General features: G+C 45.8%; 1 protein-coding gene across 3 annotated transcripts in view; it reads left to right on the forward strand.

Moving 5' to 3' along the window:
• Positions 1-25,178, forward strand: part of CCDC85A (coiled-coil domain containing 85A) — a 79,159-nt gene extending 53,981 nt beyond the window's left edge. The window contains exons 3-5 of one of the 3 annotated variants that reach the window (XM_068402968.1): positions 7,213-7,293; positions 19,591-19,690; positions 23,256-25,178. In XM_068402968.1, coding sequence (XP_068259069.1) covers positions 7,213-7,293; positions 19,591-19,690; positions 23,256-23,355 — 281 coding nt within the window. In that variant the 3' untranslated portion in view covers positions 23,356-25,178. The remainder of the gene's footprint in view (positions 1-7,212; positions 7,294-19,590; positions 19,691-23,255) is intronic. The other 2 variants (XM_068402940.1, XM_068402949.1) reach the window with 2 other exon arrangements.
• Positions 25,179-26,264: the final 1,086 nt, after the last annotated feature.

Genomic DNA, 26,264 nt, shown 5'->3' on the forward strand with positions numbered 1-26,264 from the left:
CAGCCAGGGGGAAAGGTTTTAGCAATAGCATAATGGGTTTGATTTTCTCAGTTTTCATCAATAACGTGACAAATGCATTTAGCACAGGCTGAAGTGGAGCTAACAGGGTATCAAGGAGGCCAGCAAGAAAAGCTTCACCTCTAGCACCAAAAAACCCAAACAAACCCAGGTTAGTGTTACAGGAGACCATTAGCGTGACAGCGTTGTCCAGCTGTTAGCAAGAGCATTGTGGAGAGCTTCAGAGAAGTAGGGAACAAAACCTTACCTTGTCTGACATCTGATATCATTTTTAGGTACTACTGTAGTCAAATCCTCTTTGAGAGTTTTTTAAACTAGAGCTTTTTTTGTAGATAAATTCAACTAGAAATTTTGTTGCACCCGAAAGCTAAACATGCAACAAAACCTCCAACAAACGCCAGCCTAAATCAGTAAAGCTCTTAAGTGGCAGCCAACCCTATATTTTTAGTAGATTGTGTGACAGGCAGCAGTTGGGTGACCTTGAGCATTCCTTGGGTGACCTCAGCAGGAGTGCAACCCCCGGGTGCTGCCGCAGCAGAGCCATGCCTGCCCCTCGCCACGGGGCAGCCCAGACCCACTCGCTACAACCATCTAATCTCCAGTGTCAAAGTGGCACTGAAATCCAAACAGATGCAAACCCATGGGCCACCTGAGCCAGGTTCATCAGCATCGATGAGTCGTTAAAGGCATGGCTAGGGCTGCCTCAAGGCAACAAGGAGTATTTTTTCTATTAATAAATAGATAATTTGTGATTAAAGCTGCTGCAACTGAGAAAACACTTTTTATATGAAGTCTGGGTGAAAAGATCTGATTACAGATACTGTAATTAGCATGTCTGTGTGTAATGTGTGCTGAAAAGGGGAAACGTGGCACATGTTGCCTGAGAAATAAAACTAAGTGGCAGCGGTAACGTTGCGTTCTGGGTGTTTGAATTAGCATATGTAAGCTTTTCCCTTCGCTAGGGTTCAGTTTTGAAATACTCAGTGAACTAGCTGAGCGTAGTTAATTATGTTTTTAATGACAGGGAGAAGTCAAGAATTGCTGGGTCTATAATCACAAGACATCTCAGCTTGGGGTGGGAGAATTCCAGACAACAGCAGTATTGAGAAATGCAGACCCTGTCTTAATGCTAACGCTGTGGTGTTCCCTGTCCCAAAACTTTCCAAAAATACATGCCTTAGTGGTAAATAGCTCCTAAATATTCTGGTGAGCTTAATAAAATGTTGCCTTAGGCAGATGTCTTTCTGTCTACATGACAGCACTAATCCTAGTGTCGCTGCGTTACAGGGGAGTTGGGCTGCGCTTTGACGAGGAGTTCTCCAGCACTTATTCAATGGGAGTGTTACGTAAGATGTGCCACCGTGACAGAAAATCAGAGAAGACAGGGCTAAAAATGACCTTCGGAGGTCGTCGGATCCCGCTGCCGGGAGGCTGGGTGCTGCTGGTGTAAACACTGAGCAGCCTCACCAACTCAGGGGTGCAGGTGGTGTAAATTTTAGTGTAAATCCAACAGTGTGATTTTTTTTTTCTTATCCAAACAAGGGAGCTGAAAGGGGATGGATTGCAGTAATGTTTTAGTCATGAATATTAATATTGAAGTAATTAAATCAGATGACTAGGAATTGTAGGACAGGGCGATGCTTTGCGTGTCATTGAATCTGCTCCCCAGTTAGCGTAGAAACCCTTCCATAAACATATGGAGCTGTCAGTTAATTATGGGACGGTTTAAAATAGCCCTCGCACAGCCTTGGTTTTCATCTTCCATTTTTTGGAAAGATGATTTAGTTTTCATCGCAGGATGCTGGGTGTGGGTTGGAATGACCAAAATCCGATCTGATACGCAGTTATGATGTTCCTGACAACATGGTGCACGAAGAGCAGCGTAACAAATTACTTTCCCCGTTGAAGTTGAATATACCTTAACTGAACCTTCGGTGCCGTACATCAAAGTATCACTGCACGTGACATGCTGAATTCTTTGCTGAGGTAAATTGTTGGCAGTCTCCCCCATTTATACCCTGTGTGTTTAAAATATGCACATGGGGATGTGACAACTCTCCAGGTGCTGGTTGACCTCCTTTAGGAGCATGAATACCAAGTAGAGCTGAGCCAGTGGAAGCAGAGAGCGTTGATGCTAACGGAACCAAGGGGATGTTTGCAGCATCATGAAATCGTGTTTTCCCTTTTCTGGCCGTGAGGATGGAAGGACCGGCTGCTGCTGCTTCAAAGCAGCCTCCTGTCCAGCGTAGCATCTCCAAGCTGGTGAAGGGTCTGGAGGGTCTGACCTCCGAGGAACGGCTGAGGGAGCTGGGGCTGTTTAGCCTGGAGAAGAGGAGGCTCCGAGGTGACCTTATTGCAGTCTACACCTACCTGAAGGGAGGTTGTAGTGAAGTGGGAGTTGGCCTCTTCTCCCGGGCAACTAGCGATAGGACAAGAGGGTGCAGCCTCAAGCTTCGCCAGGGGAGGTTCAGGTTGGACATCAGGAAGAATTTCTTTACAGAAAGGGTTATTAGACATTGGAATGGGCTGCCCAGGGAGGTGGTGGAGTCACCATCTCTGGATATGTTTAAGAAAAGACTGGACATGGCACTTAGTGCCATGGTCTAGTTCACAGGGTGGTGTAGGGGCAGCAGTTGGACTCGATGATCCCTGAGGTCTCTTCCAACCTGGTTGATTCTGTGTGATTCTGTGATTCTGTGATCTCCTCTTCATGCTGGCCATAAATTAATGGCTAGGGGTCAAGGCAAACAGCATGTCTCTTTTCTCCCAATACCTCCAGCCTTCTGAGTATTTACAGCTTGGAGGAGTTTTTCTGCTTCCTGTGGGGTTTGCTTGCTCATCCACTGCATTACCAGTTTTCTTCAAAGTTCAAAGATTCCATACGTTTTCCAAGAAGCAAGTAGCATCTTCTGCATTGATGGGTTTATCCTTTAAAGTTAGTCAGAAGGAGGTCTGAGGAATCCCGTGCTCACTTCTGCAGACAACTGTTATAATTTGGAATAATTGTTTTTCAAAAGTGCAGAAAAATGGAATTTTAGTTGTTGAGTTAAACCACTTTTTGTGCATTACTTTGAGTTTATATCAGCACTGGGGGTGTTGCATCTCCTACTCTTTCTTCACCTCAAATCTGCTCTATTCATCAGATAAAATCCCTTCACCTGCCGCACTGTGCTTGTTACTCAAGCACATTTGAACAAGAAGTGTAGGTTGAACCCTTGAGTTTTTGCTTTCTCTGGGGTTCTGATCTGTTTGCTTTGCAGGGAGCTAGTAGGTGGGTAGAGGACCTCAGTCTGTAAGTTCTCCAGTGCAAACCCACAGTTGCTTGAGAGTTGTAACCCTTCAGCCTCTGGGGGGAAAAAAAAAAAAAAAAAAAAAAAAAAGGAAAGTATCAGAATTTAATGTGACATCCTCAACCATTCTAAAATAGCAGAGGATAATTTTGCTTAAATAACATTACAAATTACTTGACAGACTGAGATCGGACGCAGTCACGCAAAAACGGATGAAGCCAAGGCACAGATATGCCTTTGACAGCAACGTAAGTGTCTGATAAAGTTTGACTTAACCCCAAAGTACCTACTAGCTTCAAGAGTGTGGCTGTCAAAAGAAAGAGATCAGCTACGTAAGTATTGATGTTCTCTAATAACACGTTAGAGTGATGGCTGTGGAGAAAGGGTGGGCTGTCGCTGAATTTCCCTAAAAGCAAGATACTACTGTGTCTCTTGTAATTTGGAAAATAATTTTAGTTTCAGCCCTGGAATGAAGTGATCACATTTTCAGTGGTGGTAAGAGCACAGGAAGCTCAAGCAGGGAAGCTCATTTGGTAGGAATCTGTTCGTGGGAATGGGAATTGTTCAAAATTGTTGCTCCCATAGAAGTGCCTGGCGAAGGGAGATGGGAAGGAGTGGAAATAATGTCACCAAGAAACCCACAGATGATGAAACGGGTAGTTCAGCTACTGCAATATCATGTCCCTGTGGTCAGATCTTGTTTAGATGTGGGCCCAAATTGTTTGTTTGTATTTGAGTATACGTTTGATCTCCTCATAGTTAGCAGTTTCTGAGCTATTACCCAGAGCATAGTAGTTGAGCTTTGATGGTGTTAATGCAGATGCTCCTTTTCCCTGGCTGTGTTCTGGGCAGAGGGAGCTCGGCAGGTTTGTGCCTGGAAGTTTATCTGTGAGCAGTCTACAACTCAAGTGTGAGGTTCTGCCAAGAAGGGAGGGCTCTTCTGTGTACTTGCAGCTCTGTGAAAATGGGTGATGTTAGATAAATCTGTTTGGGGAAGGATAAAACCCGAGAAGGTTTTCTGACTAATGGCATCAGCTAGGGATCATGTTGTTTGCTCAGTTTGTGTTTCAGAGCGGCGGTGGCCTGACACGCTGTAGCATCTCATTAAATGCTTTATTGTAAGACAACAGGAACGTTATGGAAGCGATGCTCAGTTTCTGGACGGCTTTCCCTTTGGGAGGCGTTTGTTTTCAGCTCAGATGCTGAAGCTGAAGCATTACTATCAGAAGTTCATTCTGCTTCAGTTTTAAATTGCTTAATTGTCTTGTGAAAATTTGCCTGGAATGACAACGGGAGTGGCGTCAGGTGACCATTTCCTGGGTGGCAATTTTCAGATTTGCTCTTTATTTAGAGCTCTTTACTGCTCTCCAAGCTGATTAAGAATAGATGGATTATATAGTCCTTCTCATAAATACTTCTAAGATGCAACTTTTTTTTTCTTTGAAGTTTGCTATTGGTGTCATTGGTGACAGTGTTTCACTTTGTATTTTCAATTCCTTCGTCTCTCATGTCCTTGACTGGCTTTTCTGCTCATGTTTTCCTCTAAGCTCATAGCATCACAGCATAAATATATTAACAGATACTGAAATATATATGCATCTAGTCTATGTGTCAAGAAGACTCACAAATAAGGATTTGCTAGATCAAGCCTTTGGTAGATGACCTAATTTTCCATGTTAATCAGATTACAAAAGGAAATTTAAATAACTGTTTCACACTTTAGAAGGTTAACAGGCGCGGAGGTTTCGGACCAGATCTGTAGCTGGTATGAACTGGCACTGGGAAGTTGTGGGCTGACAGCAGAGGTGTGTGATTTGAAGCAGCAGAGATCTCAGCTGTGGACTCCCAGCACACAAGTGAAGAAGTCAAATAGAGAGGCAAACTTTGCTGAGAGGTAAACATCATAAGAGGAGCTAATAAATGATAAACCAGAAAATTTGTATAAAAGACCCAGAGCTGAAGAGAATCCAGAAGGGAGCTTGTGTGAAGTGGGTTGGTGGGCACAGCTGAGAAGGGAGACTTGAGCATGAAGTCTGAGCCCAGGCTAACATAGGACTTGTAACCAGTGAATTTAGAGCTGGCTAGTGCCAAGGAAAGCGCCTGCTTCAGTCCCTCCAAAAACATGGCTCCACAGAAACCATCTGACGTAGAAAACAACAGAGAGAGGAGGTGTGCTGGGAGCTATTGCCTGTGCTAGTGGCCGTAATGGTGAGGGAGCCCTGCACTCCTCCCAAACGTGCTGCTGCTGGGAAGGAAGCTGATTTGATGGGAGGGACCCTGTCATAGCTAGTTAATTGAATAAGCTGTTCATCTTCTAAGTGCTCGTTTGAGCCAGGCTTAGCGACTCTCTGGAGACGCACCCATCACTAGCTATGAAAACCCTTATGCAGCAGAGCGCGCAGAACCTCAGGTTACCTCTTTCCCTTTTATTGTACAGTGCTATTTTTAACCCAGTGCCTTGCTGTGTATTCATCATTTTTGACAAATTACTTCACGTTGTGTAAATTCCCACGCACTATTGTTGTGTAAATTCCCACTGCAGTCTCGTAAGAGCAGTGAGCAACACCTCATTTCCCATCACCTTTCCTTTCTGGGCAGGCTGGTGTGGGGATTGGGTATCAGAGGACACTGGTGCACAAATTGATCTGTCGGTTTGAAGCAGTGAACAGCTCTGTTGTCAATGCAGCTTTGCAGGGTTGTATCAACTGACAGTACTCTCCTGATATCCATGGATTCTGTCCCATTAATCATCAGAGAGATGATTTTACTAGTTACGTGGTAGTATGAGCACAAATACGTTACTGGAATTGGCACCTCGGAGAAAGCAGAGTACATCGTTGAGTCAGGAGTGAGTACCTGGTGGACTTCCATCTACGTACAAGGAGGTACAAGAGTCACAGCGGTGGTTCTGGACTGAGAAGATATCTTTTCTCTTACATTCAACGGGTGCTGCTTTCTCAGGCATGTATTTCTCTTAGATACAGGACTTCAACAGCAGAAATTGTGTGGCCCAAGAAATGCGAGATAAGAAAGCTCTCAGATACTTTTAGGGATGGATCATGGATCTACTCTTACATTAAGTTCTTGGGACCAGAGCAGACTGGGAGTGACTCATTCTCCATAACCAGCCCAATTAGCTTGTGAAGGTCAATGAGGTTACTTGTGAATACAGTGGGCAGGGTTTTGCTCTTCAGCCAAGCCTGCAGAGCAGAGCAGTGCTGTGAGAGCATGTCCTAGTACGTCCTGCCCTGGCGTCCGCGGGGTGAGGAGTCCTCACTGTGAGCCGCGCTCTGCCCCGGGCTGTTGTGCTATCAGCCAGGCTCCAAACCCTCTCAGGGCCCTGGGGGGATACATCTGGTTTCTCGCACAGGCTCGAGCTGTGATGACATGTCTGATCCTTGGCAGAGGCTGAGGCTTGAGCTGCAGACAAGGTCACGGCTTGCAGGGGGGCCGTGTGTGTGCCACCAGACCGCCGCCAGGCTGTGTGAGGGGCCTCTGCGTCCTCCTGCAGAAGACTGTCTGCTCTTTCTGGGCTTTTCAGTGGTGACTTGAGGGTTTAATGCCTTGCTCTTGTGGAGTGTTCCCAAAATACAGTACGAGCTCACAGAGCCTGGGGGGTGGGTTGGAAGAACTCAAGTCTGTGTTGCCTTTCTGTAAGGTTGTGTCTGAGGAGGAACCACCTTAAAGCGCAGCAGTTTAGAGTCACGAGCGACAAGGAGTTGGGTTAATTCTAGTATCAGCGTTATTTGCACTGCCCTTGAGAGGAGCAGAGCTGAATGTTCAACGGACACTCGAGGAGGCAGTCTGCTGTGAGTACCAGTCAGCATGTGGCACAGGCTCTGACACCAGTAAACACAAGCAGATCTCTGTGGATAATACGAGTTTTTTTCTTTTTGATTTTTAGAATCAACCTTGTCCTATGTTAGGCAGCTGGAGGCAAGAGTAAGACAGCTGGAGGAGGAAAATCGCATGCTGCCCCAGGTGGGTGACTTCTCTTGGTGGGAACAGTAGCCGGCAGCTAGACAGCGACGCGCGAGTCTTGGTGCTTGAGATAAAACCAGTGTCACTTGTCACTTGGCGTTTGAACACTCGAGCTGATCGTTCGGATAATCAAAGGCACTCACATCTGTTTGTTCATCTTGCTCGTGATTGAGTGGGGTGTTTATTTAAGACTATGACAATGCTTTCCTTAATTTATCTCCTTTGCAGGTGTTGATATCTTGCTAAGAAAAATTCACTGGAAGCTGCTACTTATAGTTAATTAATTTAAGGATTGAAAATCACAGTGAACTGATCCTTTACATTCTGCTTTTATTCCAAGAGCTAAAATATCAAGTACTGTTTATAATTAACCAAAATATTGTGCTTTAAAAATGCAAATGTTTTAAGTAAAAATAATTGGGTTATATTATTTTTAGTATTTTGAGGAATATATTAGATATGTAAATGCAAGACATTGAATTGAATAAATAAGAAAATACAAAGTTGAAGGTTCTACCAATATGTTCTTAAGAATGAAAAATTTTGAAATTCAGTAAGAATGAATCAGACACTTGTATTTTTTTATATATACACATACAAGCCAGGGTGTATTTCTATTGTATTTCATTAAGTCATTCTTAGGAAAATCCATAAAGACTTCAAATGAAGTTGCCCACTGGAAGAAAAAAGAAGTTGCATTTTGTTTAAATCCAACACTAGTTTAGATGAAGACATTGGTCTGAAGAAGAAAAATGCTTTTTATTGAATGTAGTACTGTTATTTGAATGTAAAATCCAAGGTAGCAGTGAAGTGTGGTAAGAAGTAAAATCCACTGGCTCAGATTTACTCATTTGTATAAGCCAAGATTAGCTAGAAAATCTCACCTCCAGGTTAACAATTTCCTTTCTTAAGGCAGATTTTAAGTCGTGTGGTGGTTTTTTTCCTTACCTCTCATATGGCAGTTGGAAGGGCTTCTATAGCTCTTGGTTAGCTCTTGATTTGGTGGGTGACCTTGAGCAGTTTATGTCTCTGTACCCTAATTTGTTGATCTGGAAGAGGAGGACAGCAAGAATGGCTGAATGTCTGTCCCTTAACATGTGCTCAGTCTTCAGTAGGAAAGACAAAGGTTGATCTTCAGTGATAAAGAACATTATTTTCTTGTCAAGAAGGGTGTTCAGGGCAAACGTTAAGAAGCCTGCCTGAAAAATACCATGGTGGTTTGTCTTGAGTCTGGAACAACACTGGGGGATATATTGTGCAGAAGATTCTTTGTGGGCAAAATCTTTAGAAGTGGCCATGTGTTTTATTTGTCTGGGGTTTGAGGTGCTCAGGTGGAGACCCATGGAATGCATTACCTGGTCTTGCCAAAGGCAGGAACACCCACACTGGGGGCATTGGGTTCATTGAAGACATCTTAGATGGGGTGCCAAAACCAGAAAACAGTGCCTGTGAAAGTAGCACTTAAGCCCGTAGCTGTCACAGAACTAATTGAAACAAAATGCAGCTTGTGGGGTTTTGAAGGGGAAGGACTAGGTGAGCAAGCCTGCAAACTGCTTGGTGTGTTTAAATGCACGGGGCAGAGTTTGTCTTGTGTTTGGTTGGCGTTGGCAGAAGGATCTGTAGTAGAGTTCTGGAAAAAATCTCCTAGTATTTCTGGATACTTTATTATAAGAAATAATGACTGACAAGGGTTCGTGTTTCCTGGCGTATCTTACTCACCTTTCCTCCTGAAGAAAGTCGCTGCTTTGGGGAGAGGAAGGAAGAGTAGACACCAGTCTTGGTCTGACTTTGCGCTTGATTGCCTCGGCATTACGTTTGCGTGAGCTCGTTTGGGGGGTTTGTCGTTCCTGTGGGTAACACCCTGAACGTGCTGTCAGCAGTGATCAGGCCCTGTCACAAAGACAAGGACACGGGATGGAAATGCATAAGCTCCTGGCACTGGTTTGATTCCGTTTAATGGGAGGAATGGGAGTTTGTTGGGCGTTAAGCCAAGCCGAGTGCTTTTGACAAATCAGCTGAAAATATACAACGAGCTCCACAACTGGTGAAGGTTTCTGGCACAGCCCTTACTCACTTAGTGTTGTGACTTAAAATGTCACCAGTGCTTCAGCAGGAGGGTGCCTTTTGCTTTTTGCCCAGCTCCTCACCGATGGTGGGCTGGAGCACCGGGAGGTGTGGGAGCTGCAGGACTGCGCGTAGTACGGGAGAGGTGCCGGCTCGCACTCGTGAGAGTGACGCCTCTGCTAGGTCTTTACTGCAGAGTCCTTGCCTTGCTTCCTGAGGCTTTTTTCTCTCCTCCTGCTATACTTTTTTCTTTTTCTTTTTCCTCTCTGCTTTCGATATCCTTTCTTTTCCTCCTTCTCTGTTGATGAGCCACTCATGAAAATGCCCCAGCACGTTTGTTGAGACCCTCTTCAGAGAAATCCCTCCTTTCATCTACCACTTAGGTGTGGTTCTTTCCTAATTTCTTTTGCTTTGCTCATCTCCCTCCATACATGTTAGTTTTCTTTTCGAAACCCCACAGACCTCTAATGTAAAGGTTTTATTAATATTTAGTGGCAAGAACATTGCCAGAGAAAATGGTTTTAAGTGCTGCCATCACTGTCCAAATGGAATGGGAGTGTTAGTTCACTCTGCTGTGCCGAAGGGCTGCTTTGTCGGGGAAGTGCGGTACCACCACTGAGTCAGTGTTTTAGTTGGGTCAGGTAATAGCAAAGGTATAAAAATGCACATGTTCACTTAAGCATGGTGATGTCTCTCCCTGTGCTGCACAGTTGTGTTGGTGGCGGTTTATGGCGTAGTGGTGGGTTTAAGAGTCCTGAGAAGCCATAGATGGGTTGTAGGTTTGCTGAGTTGGTGAGAGCTGTCATTAGCTCTTCTTTTTTTTGGTGGTTGTTCTTTTTCTCCTTCTCTTAGATAGCATGTAAGAAGATGTGATCCAGACCCTTTCAGTTTCTGGCCTCAAATAGGATTTTTGTGCGAGAAAGCAGATCCTTTCCAAGATTTATGGCATGCAGCTGGGTCTTCTGTTGAGAATGCCAAACTGTGCCGAGACAAGGGGTGTGCAGCCTCTGCTGGGTTTGCCATGACAGTAAGCCCAGTGCTCTAGCCAGAACATAGTGTCTGTGCATATGGTAATGAAGATACTCAGCAAGAATTAAGAAAATATGTAGGGACCAGACAATGGATTCAGATCCCAGTTACAGCTTCCTGGGCTGTGGCAGATCGGTTGTGTCAGTGAGTAACTTCAGATAACTGAAACCAGGAGTGGCCTCCCAGGCTTGGTGTGGTGCATAACTGCTGTCCACGCCTTATGCTGGGGGAAGCGAGATCAGGATCTGGCATCCACATGTCAATTAACTAAAGATATCCCTGTATTTTAGGGGTGGTATTTCAGGGCTGATAGGCTCAGCTGAAATGTTACAGAAATGTGGACATCTGTCATGTAATGACAGTGAATGCATTTGCAGGAGATGTACTTGGCAAGCCACACGATTTAAATTGCTTCAGGTTTTATTTCTTTCGTGGGAGGAGGGAGCAAGAAGCAGAGATGGAGAACTGTCAGATGTTTCCCCCTTCTAACTCTTTGCCCTTGTAATTTAGCTTTACCTTCTAATGAAGGGAAAAGGAAGCAGTGCCAGGATGCTGCTTCCCGAGTGCCCAAACTGCGTGGGTCAGGGGGCTGGGGGCTGGCCGCAGGGAGCTCAGCTCCCAGCTCCCCCAGCGTGCAGCACCAGAGCCATGGGACAGGGCTGAACCGGAGCCCTTCTGCTCCCTCACGGGGGCTCTTCTGCCTCCCCTTCCTCATTTTTTCCTTTCCAAGTCTTTTGGTCCTTTGCTGTCTCTTTTTGTTCTCTCTCTTTCATTTCCAGTGTTGCTTCAGGCACTTCTGTTGGGTGTTGCATCCTTGCCAGCCTTTTCCAGTCCTGGGACGTTCAAGTGTGAAATGGCAGGCGTGACCCTTGGGCACACACTAGTTTATTTTTAAGCACTTCCAACACTTTCCATTTCCCTCTTTCTTCCCCCTTCCGTGAGTTTATCACATTTTATTTCAACCCATTCCCAAATCTTTCAAAACCCTTTTTGCTGAGATCTGTGTTTTTCCTTTTCCCTCTGTATGGCATGGTTTTAGTTATAAATCTAATTAGAAGATGGGAACTGTTTGGTTAGTATTTTTTTTTTTTTGTAAAATCTGTGTCACTCACAGTCCAATAATGTTTGTCTTCTCCCTTCTGTAGCATGTAGAAGAATAGAGAGTCCTTGGACCAAAATGTAATTAAAACCCCTTGAACAAACCCATACTACCTAATCATGTCATCAAATATTTGCTGAAAGTAAATCAACAGCATCCACCCACCCTGTTCTTTGGTGTGCTCTCATCCTCAGTTTAAGTTAATAGGTCATTAATGGAGCGACTCCAGTTTATGACAGCTGAGTTCTGAGCAGGGTCTTTGTCTCAGGGTGTCCTAAGCACAGCGCTTCCATCTCAGTTCGTGTGGGCAGGCTGAATGGCAAGAGCTTATGGGCTTCAAGCTCTGAAGATACAACTGCAGGAAAACCCTGGGGCACCAAAAGGAGTTGCAGTTCAGAGAGAAGGACTGATTGTTATTTTTCCAGAGTAATTTCTTAAAGCCTGGAGTTACTTTGTACTCATGATTTTCTAGTAGAGTCCACTGAATCTTCCAGATTTGAAATAATGGTGGTCTTTATATGTGGCCTCCAAGATTTGGAGGTACGACAGCCCAGAACCTTTTTCTCTTACAGGTTCATGAGCAAAAGAGGATTACGAAGGGCCTGCTGAGAAGGGTTGTTTCTGAAGGTGTGTAGCCAGCAAGGGTTTTGGCCACTCAGATCTGAGGGTGCTTCAAATACGCTGTGATGAGGACACGTGGATTTCGGCAGCAATGTGCAGAAGTAGAGGTTTCTGCTGAGGTCTTTGAGAACAGGAATTATGGTGAACAACGGCAGCATTTTAAAATTGTGTATTTTAATTGACAGGAGCGTTCCCTAAAAAAAGTGGTTGCCCTTTTGTTTAGTGCGTTATTAATCCAGCAGAGCAACATGCTGCAGCTTATTGCTTTCTGTTTTTCCTTTCTCCTGCCTGTTTGAAACAAACACAGCCTGGGTTTTCTTTGAGCTAACAGGGAAACTGAGGGCTGGGAAAATCAGGAAAAAAGCTTTGAAAATCAGGTGGTGATTGAAGTGGCGTGGCAGGTACCCCACAGGAGGGGTTTACTGGGAAGTGCTCGAGCTGTGTAGTGTGCTTTGCGCTACAGTGGCCTTTGTTCATGACTGTCCCTATCAACAGTGTGGACTGAAAGAAGGATGTTTTCTGCTGGCTCAAGTAGAAAGGCTCATGATTAGCTCTCTCCATCACAGAGCGTCCTACTCTGGTCTTTATTCTGACCGTGACCTGGGTACAGTGCAGGGTTTGCCCCTGGCGCTGTGGGAGAATGGCCCCAGTATCCTTAACGTTTTGCAGTCAGTGTGAGGGGGTTGCTAAGTTTCCATTCATCTGATTTTTTGTTATATGATATCATGGGGGTGAGTCAGATTTCCTGTGCTTTCTATTCACTAGTCGCATGTTGGCATTAGGTATTTTGTAGATTTACTTCCAACAGAAAACGGATCTGCACATCTAGTGAGTGCACTCTCTTATCTGTGTGGCAAAATGTCCGTGGGATATTATGTGGGTTTTACCCGCTCCAGGCAGTGCTTTCTGCAGCAGTGTAATCCACACAGAGTACATGTTAGAGGAGGCACCATGCAAACCGTGCTGTAGCTTGGGCACAAGGGCTGGGCACGGGCAGTAGGGAACCTTGGCAGTGTAGGATGAGCAAAAAAGTAAATTATTTCTCAGTTGTCGATGTTGGGCAGCACTGTTTATTCAAAATTCCTCAAGATGTTTAAAGTTAATACAGATTTTTACAGCACTGTGGAGCCATGACTTCATCCCTTCTGTCTGATTTGGTTCCACTTCTTCAGCTTTGTTACTGGATAATAAATGAAAAGATCCGTCCAAAACACGTGGACACGTGGGATGCCTACTTTGAGTGGCTGAACGCAAGTGCTGTGTGTGGAGCTGGAGAAGAGGAGGAAGGGAACAGAACTTCTCCCATCCTCAAGGTCCTGCTCAGGATCCAGCTGTAATCTGGGCTGGGCAGTGACAGAGAAGGGGCTCAGCGCAGGGAAACTCAGGTCAAGTTTTGGTGGAAGGATAAACATTGCTGTGCTCCCCACTGGCAAGCACAGTTGTGATGATGGGTGGAAAGCATGCTGTTCTACTCTCCTAAGGCACCTTGTTTTCAGACACCACCACTTTGGCAAAGTGCCTTTCCCTCTTGTTTTGCTTCACTGCATCAGAAACCCGTAAGGCAGCCGGTAGCTCTGAAGTGCCTACAAGCTCACAGGACTTGCTGAGGAACAGGAGACCCGTGTTCAGGCTGGTCCCCTCCCCATCATCTGCTGCAATACACTCCTTCCAAGGAAGGCAGAAGCTGTCTGCCTTTGTGGAGTGGCCTCACCTGAGATGAGAAGTCCCTGAGCTGGAGGATGGGGCTCCAGGGCTGTAAAACCTGTCTTAAAAAATAAGAAAAGCTTATGTGTGTTATTGAGGACAGAGGGAGGAAGGAGAAGGATGTCCACAGGGGAAGTATTAATTTCCAGCCTCCTACCAGTGTGCGTTGAGAACGCTGTCTGCTTAAAGCAATGTGTTCAAACAAGTTTCTCGTTCTGCTGAAGGGAGGCAGAAACGCCTGTGGCATAGAAGGGGCTGTGGGGGACAGCTGCCTAGGGGAGCGCCTGGACCCTGATGGTAGCGTGAGTCCCAGGACTTTTGGGTTTTCTCATATTCAGGAGGCTTTAGGTGTATGATCTGTACTAATTTCCCCAGCCTTTTAATAGCAATGTTTATGTTTTATGGTTCAAAACTGACCAAAATCTTTGCTGGCCCTGGAGTCAGTAAAGAAACAGAATACTTTGACTTATAAAAAACCCAAAGCTGATTGAAGGAATTTATCCTAAACCAGAATTGCTCCAGTCTGCTTTATTACCCCTTTTTCTTCCCTTTTCATTTCCTTTCCCAAAGCATAGCATTAAGTCTGTCCACTCACTAACAGATCTATAAATGCTTCCCAAAGAAAAATAAGTCCTCAGTCTCCCTCCACATGTCACAGCAAATTGATAATAGTCGTTGCTGCGGAGAACTGTAGGATCATAGAATGCTTTGGGTTGGGAGGGACCTTAAAGCTCATCCAGTTCCAACCCCCTGCCACAGGCAGGAACACCTTCCACCAGACCAGGTTGCTCCAAGCCCCATCCAACCTGGCCTTGAACACTGCCAGGGAGGGGGCAGCCACAGCTTCTCTGGGCAACCTGGGCCAGGGTCTCACCACCCTCACAGCAAAGAATTTCTTCCTAATATCTAACCTCAATCTCCCCTCTTTCAGTTTAAAACCGTTCCCCCTCATCCTGTCACTTTACCCTTGTAAAAAGCCCCTCTCCAGCTTTCCTGTAGCCCCTTCAGGTACTGGAAGGTGCTAGAAGGTCTCCCCGGAGCCTTCTCTTCTCCAGGCTGAACAGCCCCAGCTCTCTCAGCCTGTCTCCAGAGCAGAGGGGCTCCAGCCCTCTGAGCGTCTTCGTGGCCCCCTCTGGACTCGCTCCAACAGCTCCATGTCCTCCTTCTGTTGGGGGCCCCAGAGCTGGATGCAGCACTCCAGGGTGATACCCTGCACGCAGCCCTGAGCGTGTGCTGGTGTTGTCAGCCGCGTTCTGGGAGCTGTTTGTGCCCACGGCAGCAGTTCCCACTGCACCCATTCCTTGGCAGGACGGCGGCACTGGAAGAGGGTTCGTGCCCCAAATGGGGTTTCCTATTTAGACTCCAGGTGCCTTTTCCGTGGGCTCAGCGTACGCAGCGTTCTTCTTCTCGTGCAGGTTGGTTACCTGTGTCCTGGCCAAGTCACGCAGAGCGTATAAACTTGTGTTGGGCTGGGGTACCTGTCACTTAAACACTTCCAGGCAGGCTGGATCTGTGAAGTTCAGCCCCATGTCATCTCTCTGTGCCCTTCCTCTCCCACACCCACCTTCATCTTCCCTGTTGTTTAGATTATAGACACCTCCAAAAAGTCTGCAAGGTGCTACGTGCTTGCTCAGCGGGGCAAACCAGTGCACATTGGGGCACTGGTTCTGATCAGAGCCTCCTTCCCCTGTCATTATTTTTCCTTCAGAAATGCATTTCCCACACGTTCCAGCAGGAATTACTGCTGTGTTGTTCCTTAATGTTTCCTACAGTGGTTTTTTTACTCTGTAAGAAAGGAACTTTTCCTCTCTCAATCTTTGAAATTTTTTGCTTCTTTATATTTCTCGTTTTTAATTGGAATTCTGCATGAAGAATGATAGTGAAGAGCAGGTCAGGTTGGAAGCACCTCAGAAGCATCTGCTTGGTCGGTGCAGCTGTCCCATTGCTGCCCGTGAGTGCAGCAGGGTATTGGCAGCACTCGGGTCACCTCAGCACTGCAGTCGCTCCAGGAGGTGCTTTGCATCCCGCAAAGTTTGAGCTGTAAGAGTTCAGGTGGCTTGCATTTGTTTGGCAGTGTCCTGCAGAACCCTTTCAGGTGTTCCCCGGGAGGACAAAGCCCTCAAGGTTGTCACTGTTGGGTGTAAGTTGACATCTCGCAGGCGAGCGGGGGGACATGGCCTCACACCAAGGCAGCCAGCGGCTGGGAAGGAGCGAGCGGGCAGCCCGGAGCTCCCAGCTCCTTCCCTGGTCGGCTGCGGCTGAGCTTGTGCTGCAAACCTTGCAGCAACGTTTGGAAATTTGAGTTTGGCTGAAGGAACAACCTTCAGAGTTATTGGGATGAAGTTAGACATTCTCAAAACCTTCCTCTGGAACTGAAATCATCTCTCAGAACCTCGTAGCACTTTTGTGAGGCAACGTACATAACAAATTTCATTACTATGTCCTGATTTTCCAGATAAGATGCCCTTGAATCACAGAATCAATCAGGTTGGAAGAGACCTCTGGGTTCATCGAGTCCAAGCATTGAGGGCCAGAGTGTTGGGGTGTGACACTCAACAGTAGCACTTGAGCTACCTCACGTGGATCTTGGTTACTGTGGCACAGAAAGAGGGGGACTTTGGAGTGAAACGTGCCTTCAGTGCTTCTCAGCTTTTTTTATTTAAATTACATCTGTTTTAATTAGTTACCAACCCTTTTCTTTATTAAATAGTCTTTAATTTTTTGCGAAGGATCCCATTAGGATGCCAGGAGGGGCGGAGGGGAGTTACTGCTCTGCCAACGAGCCAGCTAGCGTCAGTGGACATGGCTCAGCCTCTCAGCAGTCTGACTCAGTGGTAAATGCTCTGAAGGTAACGCCTCGCCGGTACCATCCGTGCAAAACGTCGTGTCTGTTGCTCAACACGTGTCGTATTGTCCTGGCACCATTCCTGTGGGCACCACTGGGATGTTGCTGTCATGAGTGGGATCGTTTTCCTGTTTGTCACTCATTGCATCTGTGGACTGTGTGTTTTTGGGGCAGGGATCCGGCCCTCACGGTGGGGGTGCTCCAGCTGTAGCTGCTCTCCAAACCACTTACACTTGTACAGTTCTTCTCTGAAGCTGAAAGTGGTGTTTTTCTGAATGAGGAAGTCTTTCTGCTTCATCTAGGGCGCGTATTTGTTCTCCAGTGGAATATAATGGATTCCTTTAACCCCTGCAGAGAGAAATACTTTAATGCACAGATAAAGCCAGTCGTTGCTTCAGATCACCTGGTGCTCCTCTGGAGAGGATTAACAGCTGATGGGGAGCTGAGCAGAGAGCATGGACTCCGTACTCCTGTCTCCTGACACTGGCTCTGACGTGATTGTTTTCTGGTTGTCACCTCTCCTGTACTTCACTCATTAGCTAAACTGCTTTAATATTCGTTTGGTTAAGTGGGTGTTATTCCCCACCTATACAGACGTCGCAGGGACATACTGGTTCCTTGGAGGGGGTAGCTTTGCACTCCTTCAGGGGAGAACTGGAAGGGACTTCTGTAGAGCTTTGCTCTGGTTTTGAGCTTCGTGGAGATGCACAGTGCACAGTAAGAGCTCAGTAGTGCTGTTGACCTGCCTGGACAGCTGAGTTTGTGCGCAGGGTGATTATCTTCCACGTGGCTGGGTGACATTGACTTCTCCGTGAAGCCTGAGGAAGGAGGTTTATGCAAGTGAACTGTGCACAAATTACAGCCATCAGATCCTTCCTGTACTGTAAAACTCAGGCCCAGGGCTTCACCGCAGCCACCTCGCCTGTTTTTCTGGCTTCCCAGTGGGGGAAGCAGCAGCAGAGCGCTTGAGCCCCTCTCCACACACACACAATCACAGGTCCCCTCTCTGATGGCCACCCTGACCACGTCCCCATGGCAGCCCTCTCCACGCTCACACAATCACAGGTCCCCTCTCTGATGGCCACCCTGACCACGTCCCCATGGCAGCCCTCTCCACGCTCACACAATCACAGGTCCCCTCTCTGATGGCCACCCTGACCACATCCCCATGGCAGCCCTCTCCACGCTCACACAATCACAGGTCCCCTCTCTGATGGCCACCCTGACCACGTCCCCATGGCAGCCCTCTCCACGCTCACACAATCACGGGTCCCCTCTCTGATGGCCACCCTGACCACGTCCCCATGGCAGCCCTCTACGCTGGTCTCGCCCTCGTACAGGAGGGGAGCGAGGAGCCGCCGCTCTGGTGCTGCCCCCTTCAGCAGTGCACTCTGTGCATCTTCCATGTATTTCACCTGCTGTTGCCTAGAAAATAAAGCTATGCCAAGTAATTTTGTCAAGAGATCATGCATAGTTATCGAAAAAAGCCTTTTGTAGTTCTCTTAAAATACTCATTGGCAAAGACACTTCCCTGAACAGAACATTTAACACCACGCTTTTGACAACCTGTAGTAGCTGGTTGGTGTGAGTGAAATATTTGAACAACGGCTGATACCTTGGTTGCTGAAATGGATTGAGAGGAAATAAACAGAATTTAGTTGGATATGATGTGAAAGCTCAGCTTTGAGTTTGCGAGGAGGTATTGCAGCAGGTAGAAATAGGTATAAATGATGCTGTGATGTTTGAAATGGCAAGTGAGCTGTCAGCTAAAGAGGCTGCCCAGCCTCCCCCAGCCCAGCCAGGAGGAGACCCTGCTGTTCCCCCAGGGAAGCATATGGGTTTGTTCCTGCCTTTCTGGGGAGGGCAGAGCTGCTGCTTGCATCACTTATCAGAATCAGATGCGGGAGGAAGACCAAGCCAAAGGAAGGAGCCTGCTCTGCTTTACAAATCTGGCAATTTGGAGTTCCTGCAATGAAGAAATAGTCTTTGTTACAAAGCCTCGTTGTTAGTGCAATCCCCTTCTGCACGGCGAGAAATGGAAAGAGCAGGAATGTATTTTAAAGGGACACATCCATAAGAAAACTAAAAATAGTGCTGTTTTCTTCCTGAGTCATGAGAAGACTTTAAAAAAAAAAAGGTTGCCTGTGACTCTCCCACTGGTGGAGACAGCAGGGAAGGGGAGAGAAGAGCCTTGCCAGGCAGCTGGTCTGGTGGCGGCCCTTCCCTGCCCTGCTCCATCACGCAGGGTGGTTGAGAGAAGGCGTTGCTGTGTGTGTGTGTCCCCAGGCCGGGGCCTTGGCGACCTTCCCCACCCTGGCAGTGGTTATGGGGTTGTTCCTTGTGTGCAGGTGGGATCACGAGGGATATACAAGTAGTTATTCCACAGGGCAGGACGTGTTTGTTTCATTGCAAGGTGTGTATGACCAAGCTGCATGCCCGTGCGTGGAGGTGTGCGTGCTGCACCCAGGTTGGCTTTGCAGACCAGGGTTGGTATTTACAGAGCCATGACTGTTATCTGCCTGCCTGGATAGCCAAGGGCACAGCCTTACCTCCGACACGGGCACTGGGTTTTCCTGTCCTGATTCAGTGTCACCTACTGGAAACACTACCGTGCCATCTACAAATTCACTTGAGGTATGCTTTAATTGGAGGCAAGCTCTGAGGCTAAGCGTAGGAGTTGCTACAGAAAATTAAGTGTTCTGTGGTACCCAGGAGGTCAGGCGAGAAGATTTAATGATCCCTCCTGCCCTGAAATCCAGAGCACTGTAATCAGTCTCATTATCTTTAAATGCAATTTGTCAGTTATATGTGCATGCCCATACTGAGGAAGGACTCATGAAAGCTTAAATACCACTGCTCTTATTTGTGGCTGCAAAACAAATTTGTAAAATAAAATCCCCCCCCCTTTTTTTTTTTTAAACATACCCTTGTCTTGGAAGCTCAGGAAAATACACATCAGCAGGCTGGTAAAGGCTCCTACCACTGCCTCAGTGAGACAGAAAGCACTGGGGCTGGAGAAATGTGCCGTGTAAGTTTAAGGTGTTTAATTTTATATTCCATATTGAGCCTGGAAACACCTGAATGTGCAAAGTATTTCTTGATTAAATGCCCTTGAAGATTCTATATGGAAATTAAGTCAATTACTGTTTCTGTAATGCAATTACTGTTTTATTACAAACACTATAATTTTAACCTGTTGATCAGTATTGATCAGAAAAATCTATGTGTGATAATATATCTGGGGTAAAGTACTTTATGACTCAGCTGACCTGAATTTATCCTTCATAAGAATAAAGTTTGGCAAGTATGATGAAGTCTGGCAGCCTCAGTTTCCCCATCGGTAGGATGGCACCTATATTTTTTTGCCTACACTATCGCTTTGCAATTTATGGATAAAAAAGCAGCGTCTAACTCATACATATTTAATGGTGATCCATAAAAGTTCTCATGATGTAGGTAATGCCACTTCTAAAACGCTGATATATTAACTTTGACGTTATCAGTTCCTTTTTGTAAATCCTGAGTATGTGCTTGTGTCCTGCCTTGTCTCTGTTCCCCAGCCATCCAAAGCTCTGCCACTGGCATTGAAATGCTGCCTTTTCTTCTGACTTTTCTATGTCTAATTTGACTATTGATATATTATTATACTTTTAAAATAGTTGGTTATTTCCTTTCTAGTGTTACTTTTTCTTCTATTCATCTGGTCCATGTTAAAAGTAGAGTGGATTTCTGATAAACTAATTATTTTTCTTTCCTTTTGCATCTTCCTTGCAGTTCCTCCCAGTTTGTAGCTCACTATTTCGCTGCAGCTTTATGTGCTGTGGGGGTTTTACGTGGAACATTTGTCACGGCATCGTTTTGCCTGTGAAATCAGTGGAACGATGACAAGGTTCATTTTGGGCTCGGTAATTTTGGTTCATAGTCTTAGCTGGTATTAAAATGCAGTTTGGATGTATAGCTCGTGTTGTATGAACTTTGTGGTGTTGGATGATCAAGTTGGTATTTTATCAAGATAATGGATGTGGGAATTCTCTCCTCAGGGGGGGTGTGGTATTGGTACCACCTCATCAACAACATATTGGGGAGTGGTTTTGCTTTGTATTTAGGTACTTGCATTGTCTTAGGAGAACGTAGCAATGCATAGCAGCAGGGTTAGAGGTAGTTTGTCATGTATTAGTGAGCATGGAGGTAATGTCAAAGCGCAGGCGTGTTTGGACTAAGTCTGGAGGTTTGTTCTTTGTGTTTTTCCTCAGGCTGCTGGTAAGTTTTGTTCCCAGGCTGCAGCACACTCCCTTGGGCTGGGAGCCCGAGGGAAGATGGGGTACACCATATGGGACTGGTGGGATAGCTGGGCAAGAGGGGTCAGGGAGGCCAGAGATCTCCGTGTGTCGTGCTGCACATGAAGTATCACGGGCCCCGAATGCTGCCACAGCTGATGGGTGACGTGGCTGCTGTCCTCTGCAGTTAGCGTGCAGGTTTCTGCATGGCTTCCAGGGAGAAGATTTCTCCATCCTTTCACTCCGGTGTGGTGGAAGTAAGCTAGAAATGAATTGCTGTGACTGTATGGTGAACCTCATAGCTGTCCTTTATTCAGTCAAGGTTTCTGCTGAAATTTTGAGTCAAGTTTTTGGTGCTGGGCTTTTTACTCTGTCGTAACTATTTAAAACCCATTGAGGAATGCCTAAGTATTGTATTTTCTCCTGAGTGCTTGTAAAGGCAAAGTAATTCCATTAGTGTTGCTTACGACAAGTTAATGTTGAACTAGTGAGCTGAGAAGAAAACAACCCTATATGCAAATGCAGAACGCACATACAATGCAGAGGGCCAGACAAGTATGTGCACAGAGCAGCTATCACGATTGTGCAAAGGACTGCCAGTGCAAAAGGAGAGTTTGGTGATAAATCTGCAGAAATTTAGTCTGTATCATCCCGTGTTTCTGAAAAAGAGGCAAAGAAAGTTACTGTGATGCCTTTGAGACACAGGTATCTGTTGCACTCTGTGCACAAGCCAAAGTGGCTGTTGATAAATACTTCTCCATTTCCCACCCATAAAAATGGCAGGAGACTATTGCTTCTGACCCCACCCTGTCAATTCTGCTTAGGATGTCGGCTTTGCAGGGCTGTCTCATGTGTGTTTGTGCCTTCCTAGCAATCAGGGGTCACTTGTTCAGCTGGAAATAAAGGACTTGGGAAGTGTCACCTTTTAGTTTATCGTTGTGTCAGCATCAGCTGCTTGGTAAATATTGTCTAATGTTTATTGAGCAGAAAAATTGTTGAAAGGCATCTGTAGGTACAGTGTGCCTTCTCACAAAGTCTTATTGCTTCCAGTCTTGGAGTATTTCTGTTTTTCATGCTTATACTCAGGTTTTCCTCAGCAAAGGCTCAGAGGAACTGGGTTATTTTCCCATCTCTTGCACAGAGTAACAGTAGGACCTTGGGGTCGTTCTGCCTTTGCTCGCCAGCTGTAGGAACTGGGGCTGGTGATGTCTGTTCAGGATGTCGGCTTCCCAGGATCCAGCTGCTTTGTGTTTATTCAGTCCCAGCTAATGCAACCTCTGTTCACTCCTGGGCTTTAGGCACTGTTAAAATACAAATAAGAAATAATGACAACGGAAAACAGGTTTTGCCTTTCTTGACAGTCATACTGCTATTGCTCACAGAGATTAATGAGTGGTTTAGTAGCAGTTATACCTTAGCTGGTTGCTAGTTGATTATTATTAAACAGAAATAATCTTCAATTGCAATACACAGTGTGGTCACCATTCTTGTTTCTGGTGGCCCCTGAAAGAGGTGCCTGGTGATATGACACAAGCTACTGATTCTCCTGCTTGTACTCGGTCAATCTTTTTATAAAGCAGTATAAAAGACTTCCCTAAGTGTTTTTGGTATTACTTCTCTGCATTTTTAATTCCATAATTGTAACATGGATGTTGTGCAATCATGAACGGGAGTAGATGTGAGTATGAGGAAGGAAACCTTTATAATGTACGGTCCATACTAAAAAAATATTGCTAACTTCTACTGAATTGTAGGTTTCGCTCTGGTTCACCAGAACACACAAGCATGTACAGAACAGTAACTACATGCACAGCTCCTCTGAGCTCCAGGAAGCACAAGTGAAATAAAACCCTTTTAATGCCTTGCTTGATTTTAAGTGAACAAGTAAATTCTTTGAAAAAGGGGAGAGCTGCTCTGTGCTTTTTAAAGTAGAAATGCTTAGACTCCTCTGGACTGAGCTTTGTGCTTCTGGATTGCGTTCTGCAAGGATCTGGTTTGGGAAATAGTTGAACAAAGTTTCGGTTGAGGCCTGTAAATGTCCTCGGTCTTGTATCTGAAGCACAAAATAACCTGGTGATGCACGTGCTCGTTCATTTGTCTCTGTTTTTAATCATTTTTACTGGGAAGCATGTGCTTTTTGTGTTCAGAGGGAGTGTTGTATCCCTCGAGAAATACTCTCTTCTCCTGTTCCGTGTCCCTCCCCTCTGTCCTTACCTGTGCTGCATGAGCTGCTTAACGAACGCGTGGCGTTGCCAGGTGCATGTCTGTGTGCACGCCAGGACCTCCGAACTGGTGATAACGACATCTCTTTCCATCCCTCCCTTTAGGTTGTGTGGAGGAAACTTGGAGATGCTGCAGGGTCGTGCCCTGGAATTAGACAACATTTGTCAGGAAATCAGTATAAAGGACCTATGTAAAAGGCCCTGAGCAAGCCCTCTCTCTGAAGAGAGTTTGAACTGCCGATGAGAGAGAAGGAACTGACCGTGTCCACAGCGACTTCCCAGCTGACGACGGGGTTGGAAGCTAGTAGAGGTTCTGCACAGAGGTCTGTCAGAGGAGCCCTGCTGTCAGCATCCCCCCAATACTGCTCTTTCCCTGTACTGGCTCGTGAAATGCTGCTGCCGCATCCTCGCTTCAACACACCACACTTAGAAGCACTGAGGTGTTTCCATCCTAACTGAAATATAATTGGGATTCTGCAGGAGTTACATGAAGTAAGTTTTATTTCGGTTAGTTGCAGTGAATCTCTAGTAAGTCTGAACGAATTTTCCACTGGATTTAACAGAGGTTTTCCACCAGACTGGAGAGACATTGATAAACTGTGCCTTTGGTCTCCGCAGTTTTGAGAAAGTCACTTCTTGGTAACTCACACTTCAGTCTCTAAAATATTGGTTAATGGTGCTTAGGCGATTTCCAGATGATTTTTTTTGCTTTGGTAGAATACCTGCCTTTGGAGGTGCTAAAAAACCATAAAGTCTCCTAACCAGCCAGTAGTGTAGCATAACTACAGTACTTGTAGTGAAACTCAATTTCTTTCTAAAGGAAAGTACAGATAGCTTTCTTTGCGGTTCACTTTGGTGCACGTCTTCTGAAGAGGTGTAGGATGTTCACAGCCCTTTAGTGAACAGGATACTCAGATGTCACTATTACAGGTCTCAAATCAGAATTTCCATCAGAGTTTTTTCGGGAAGTATTTTCCAATTGTCAGGATGCTAATTTCTACTGCTTAATTTAGAGACATGCTGGTTTATTTAACAAGAGTCTATAAGGATCTCAAGGATTGCACTGCATTATAAAAAAGCTTTTCTTGCCACTGTAGCGTTCTTTCAAAGAAAAAGGTTTTATTATACTCGGAGCACGTCTTTCATTATTACGAGGCAGAAAGCTCTTGTTCAGATTGCCTGAGGTTTGCCCAGACGGCGCCCTAGATGTGCTTAGTTTATTTTTATCTCTGTGTATGACACTAGCTGTGTGTATTGAATTGCAACGATAGGTATTTTGTGTATATCTAAAAGCAATGATAGTTTCATGTACGAATGTGCAACAGGCTTGTGACTGAATGCTGTTGCTTAACTTTTTACCATAGCTGAGCATCAAAAAAACTAATAAAAGTTTAAAAAAAAAAAAAATAGGAATGCAACAATTCCTGGGTTTCTGGTTTGTTCTTGGTTACTGAGATTTGAGCCAGAGTCAGAGCCTCTGTTTTCTCTGAGCTTGCAACATGCTGTATTTGTGGGCTATTTGCAGTGGGATGTAGCTCGGTTGCTGTACGATCTTTTGTCGTGTAGGAGTACGGTGTAAATCTGCTAACTGTCCTCAGAAAAAGCGTGTTGATTTGCAGCAGTAGTTACGTTGGTTTCTGTTGTTATTTTTCCTTGGTGCCATTTGACGTGAGGCCTCTGGTCCAGCATTGCTTTCTCGGGCAACACTCCTGTTCACTCCGTCTCCTTGAGTTGGAAATGCAGAACCTGCCCTGCCATTCGAAACGTTGCACTCTTGCATAATTCCTTATATATAACCCAGCCCAAACAGTTGTCTCTTCTCTTTACATGTTGTTTTCTCCCACACATATTGTTTGCATAGTTAAATTGTTGTATTCCTATATATCTATATATATATGTATGAAAAAATGTAACACATGTACTTGTGCCTGCAGTATGTACGTCCAGGGGCTAATCTGAGGGACGCTGGTCTTTTGACACTACACTTGTGTAAATTTTGATACTGTATTAAAACTATTTTTTTACAGTTCTGCATACGATTGGGTATCAAGTATCTGTGTTCATCTTAGCAACGGTAATAAATTATAGAGTCTCACCGTTGTTTGCTCTCCTTTAATGACTGACGCCACGAGGCGCTTGGGCTCACACGCTGTTGGCTTTGAAGGAGCTGTTTGAAATGTTTCCTTGCTTGCTTGAGGAATTAGCTGCATGTTGTGGATTTTTGTTCGCTTTTTCTCCAGGTGTCTTAAAAAATCCCAGATATGTGGACTTGCTTATATCTGTTATGTATTTATACATGGGCAGCGGGGCAGCTCCGGGCTGCCGCCAGCCGCGTGCCCCAGGCGCGATGCGTTGAGTCCCCAGCTGTGCTGCAAGGGCAGCCCCAGGACGTGCTGCGGGGCCCTTCCTCCCCCTTCCTGCACAGTGAGGCTTTGAGGTGAGGACAGGGCAACACGGAGCTCCCGGAGCTGTTTTGCTCAGGTAAGAGACGCAGACATCTTCGTGGTACTGGGGGAGGCTGGTTGTGTCCCCCTGTGTGTCGGTGGCCTCCTGTGCCCACCTTATCTGTGCCCTGGCACCGGGCTCCCTCGTCCCCTTGTGGGCTGCACGTGTCAGGGGGAAAGTGCAGCGAAAGGGCTGCCTGGTACTGCTTGTGCCAGGGAGCAGAAAACTTGTGCTAAATTTTCTGGAAAAAAAAATACTTAGTGCAATCAATATCTTACAGGGCACTGGTTTGTTTAATTCTTTATATGTTTTTGAGACAAGTCCCAGGGTGGTGTGAATTCTTTATACTGATCTCACCAGTTTGATACAGAAGAAGGTGGCTCAGCCACTTTTTTCCCCCACTTTCAGGGGTGAAAAAATCTTGATGACTGTCCTTTATTGTTGTGAATTCCTGCAGAAGGGAGTAGCAAATGCAGCTGCCAGGTATATAATGCCAAGATCTCCTAATATCTCCACACTTGTCTTTTCTAGGCTTGGGTGAACCATGTATGCAGGGACCCCAGCCATGAATGTCCTCAAGCCAGCAACTAGCTGTGCGACTCTGGTCATCCAAAGACCTGAAGGTAAGAACAGCAGACTCAATAGCAGCTCTGCCTGGGCTTAATAAAT

The sequence above is a fragment of the Nyctibius grandis genome, chromosome 1 (genome assembly GCF_013368605.1).
Source record: "Nyctibius grandis isolate bNycGra1 chromosome 1, bNycGra1.pri, whole genome shotgun sequence".
Lineage (NCBI taxonomy): Eukaryota > Metazoa > Chordata > Aves > Nyctibiiformes > Nyctibiidae > Nyctibius > Nyctibius grandis.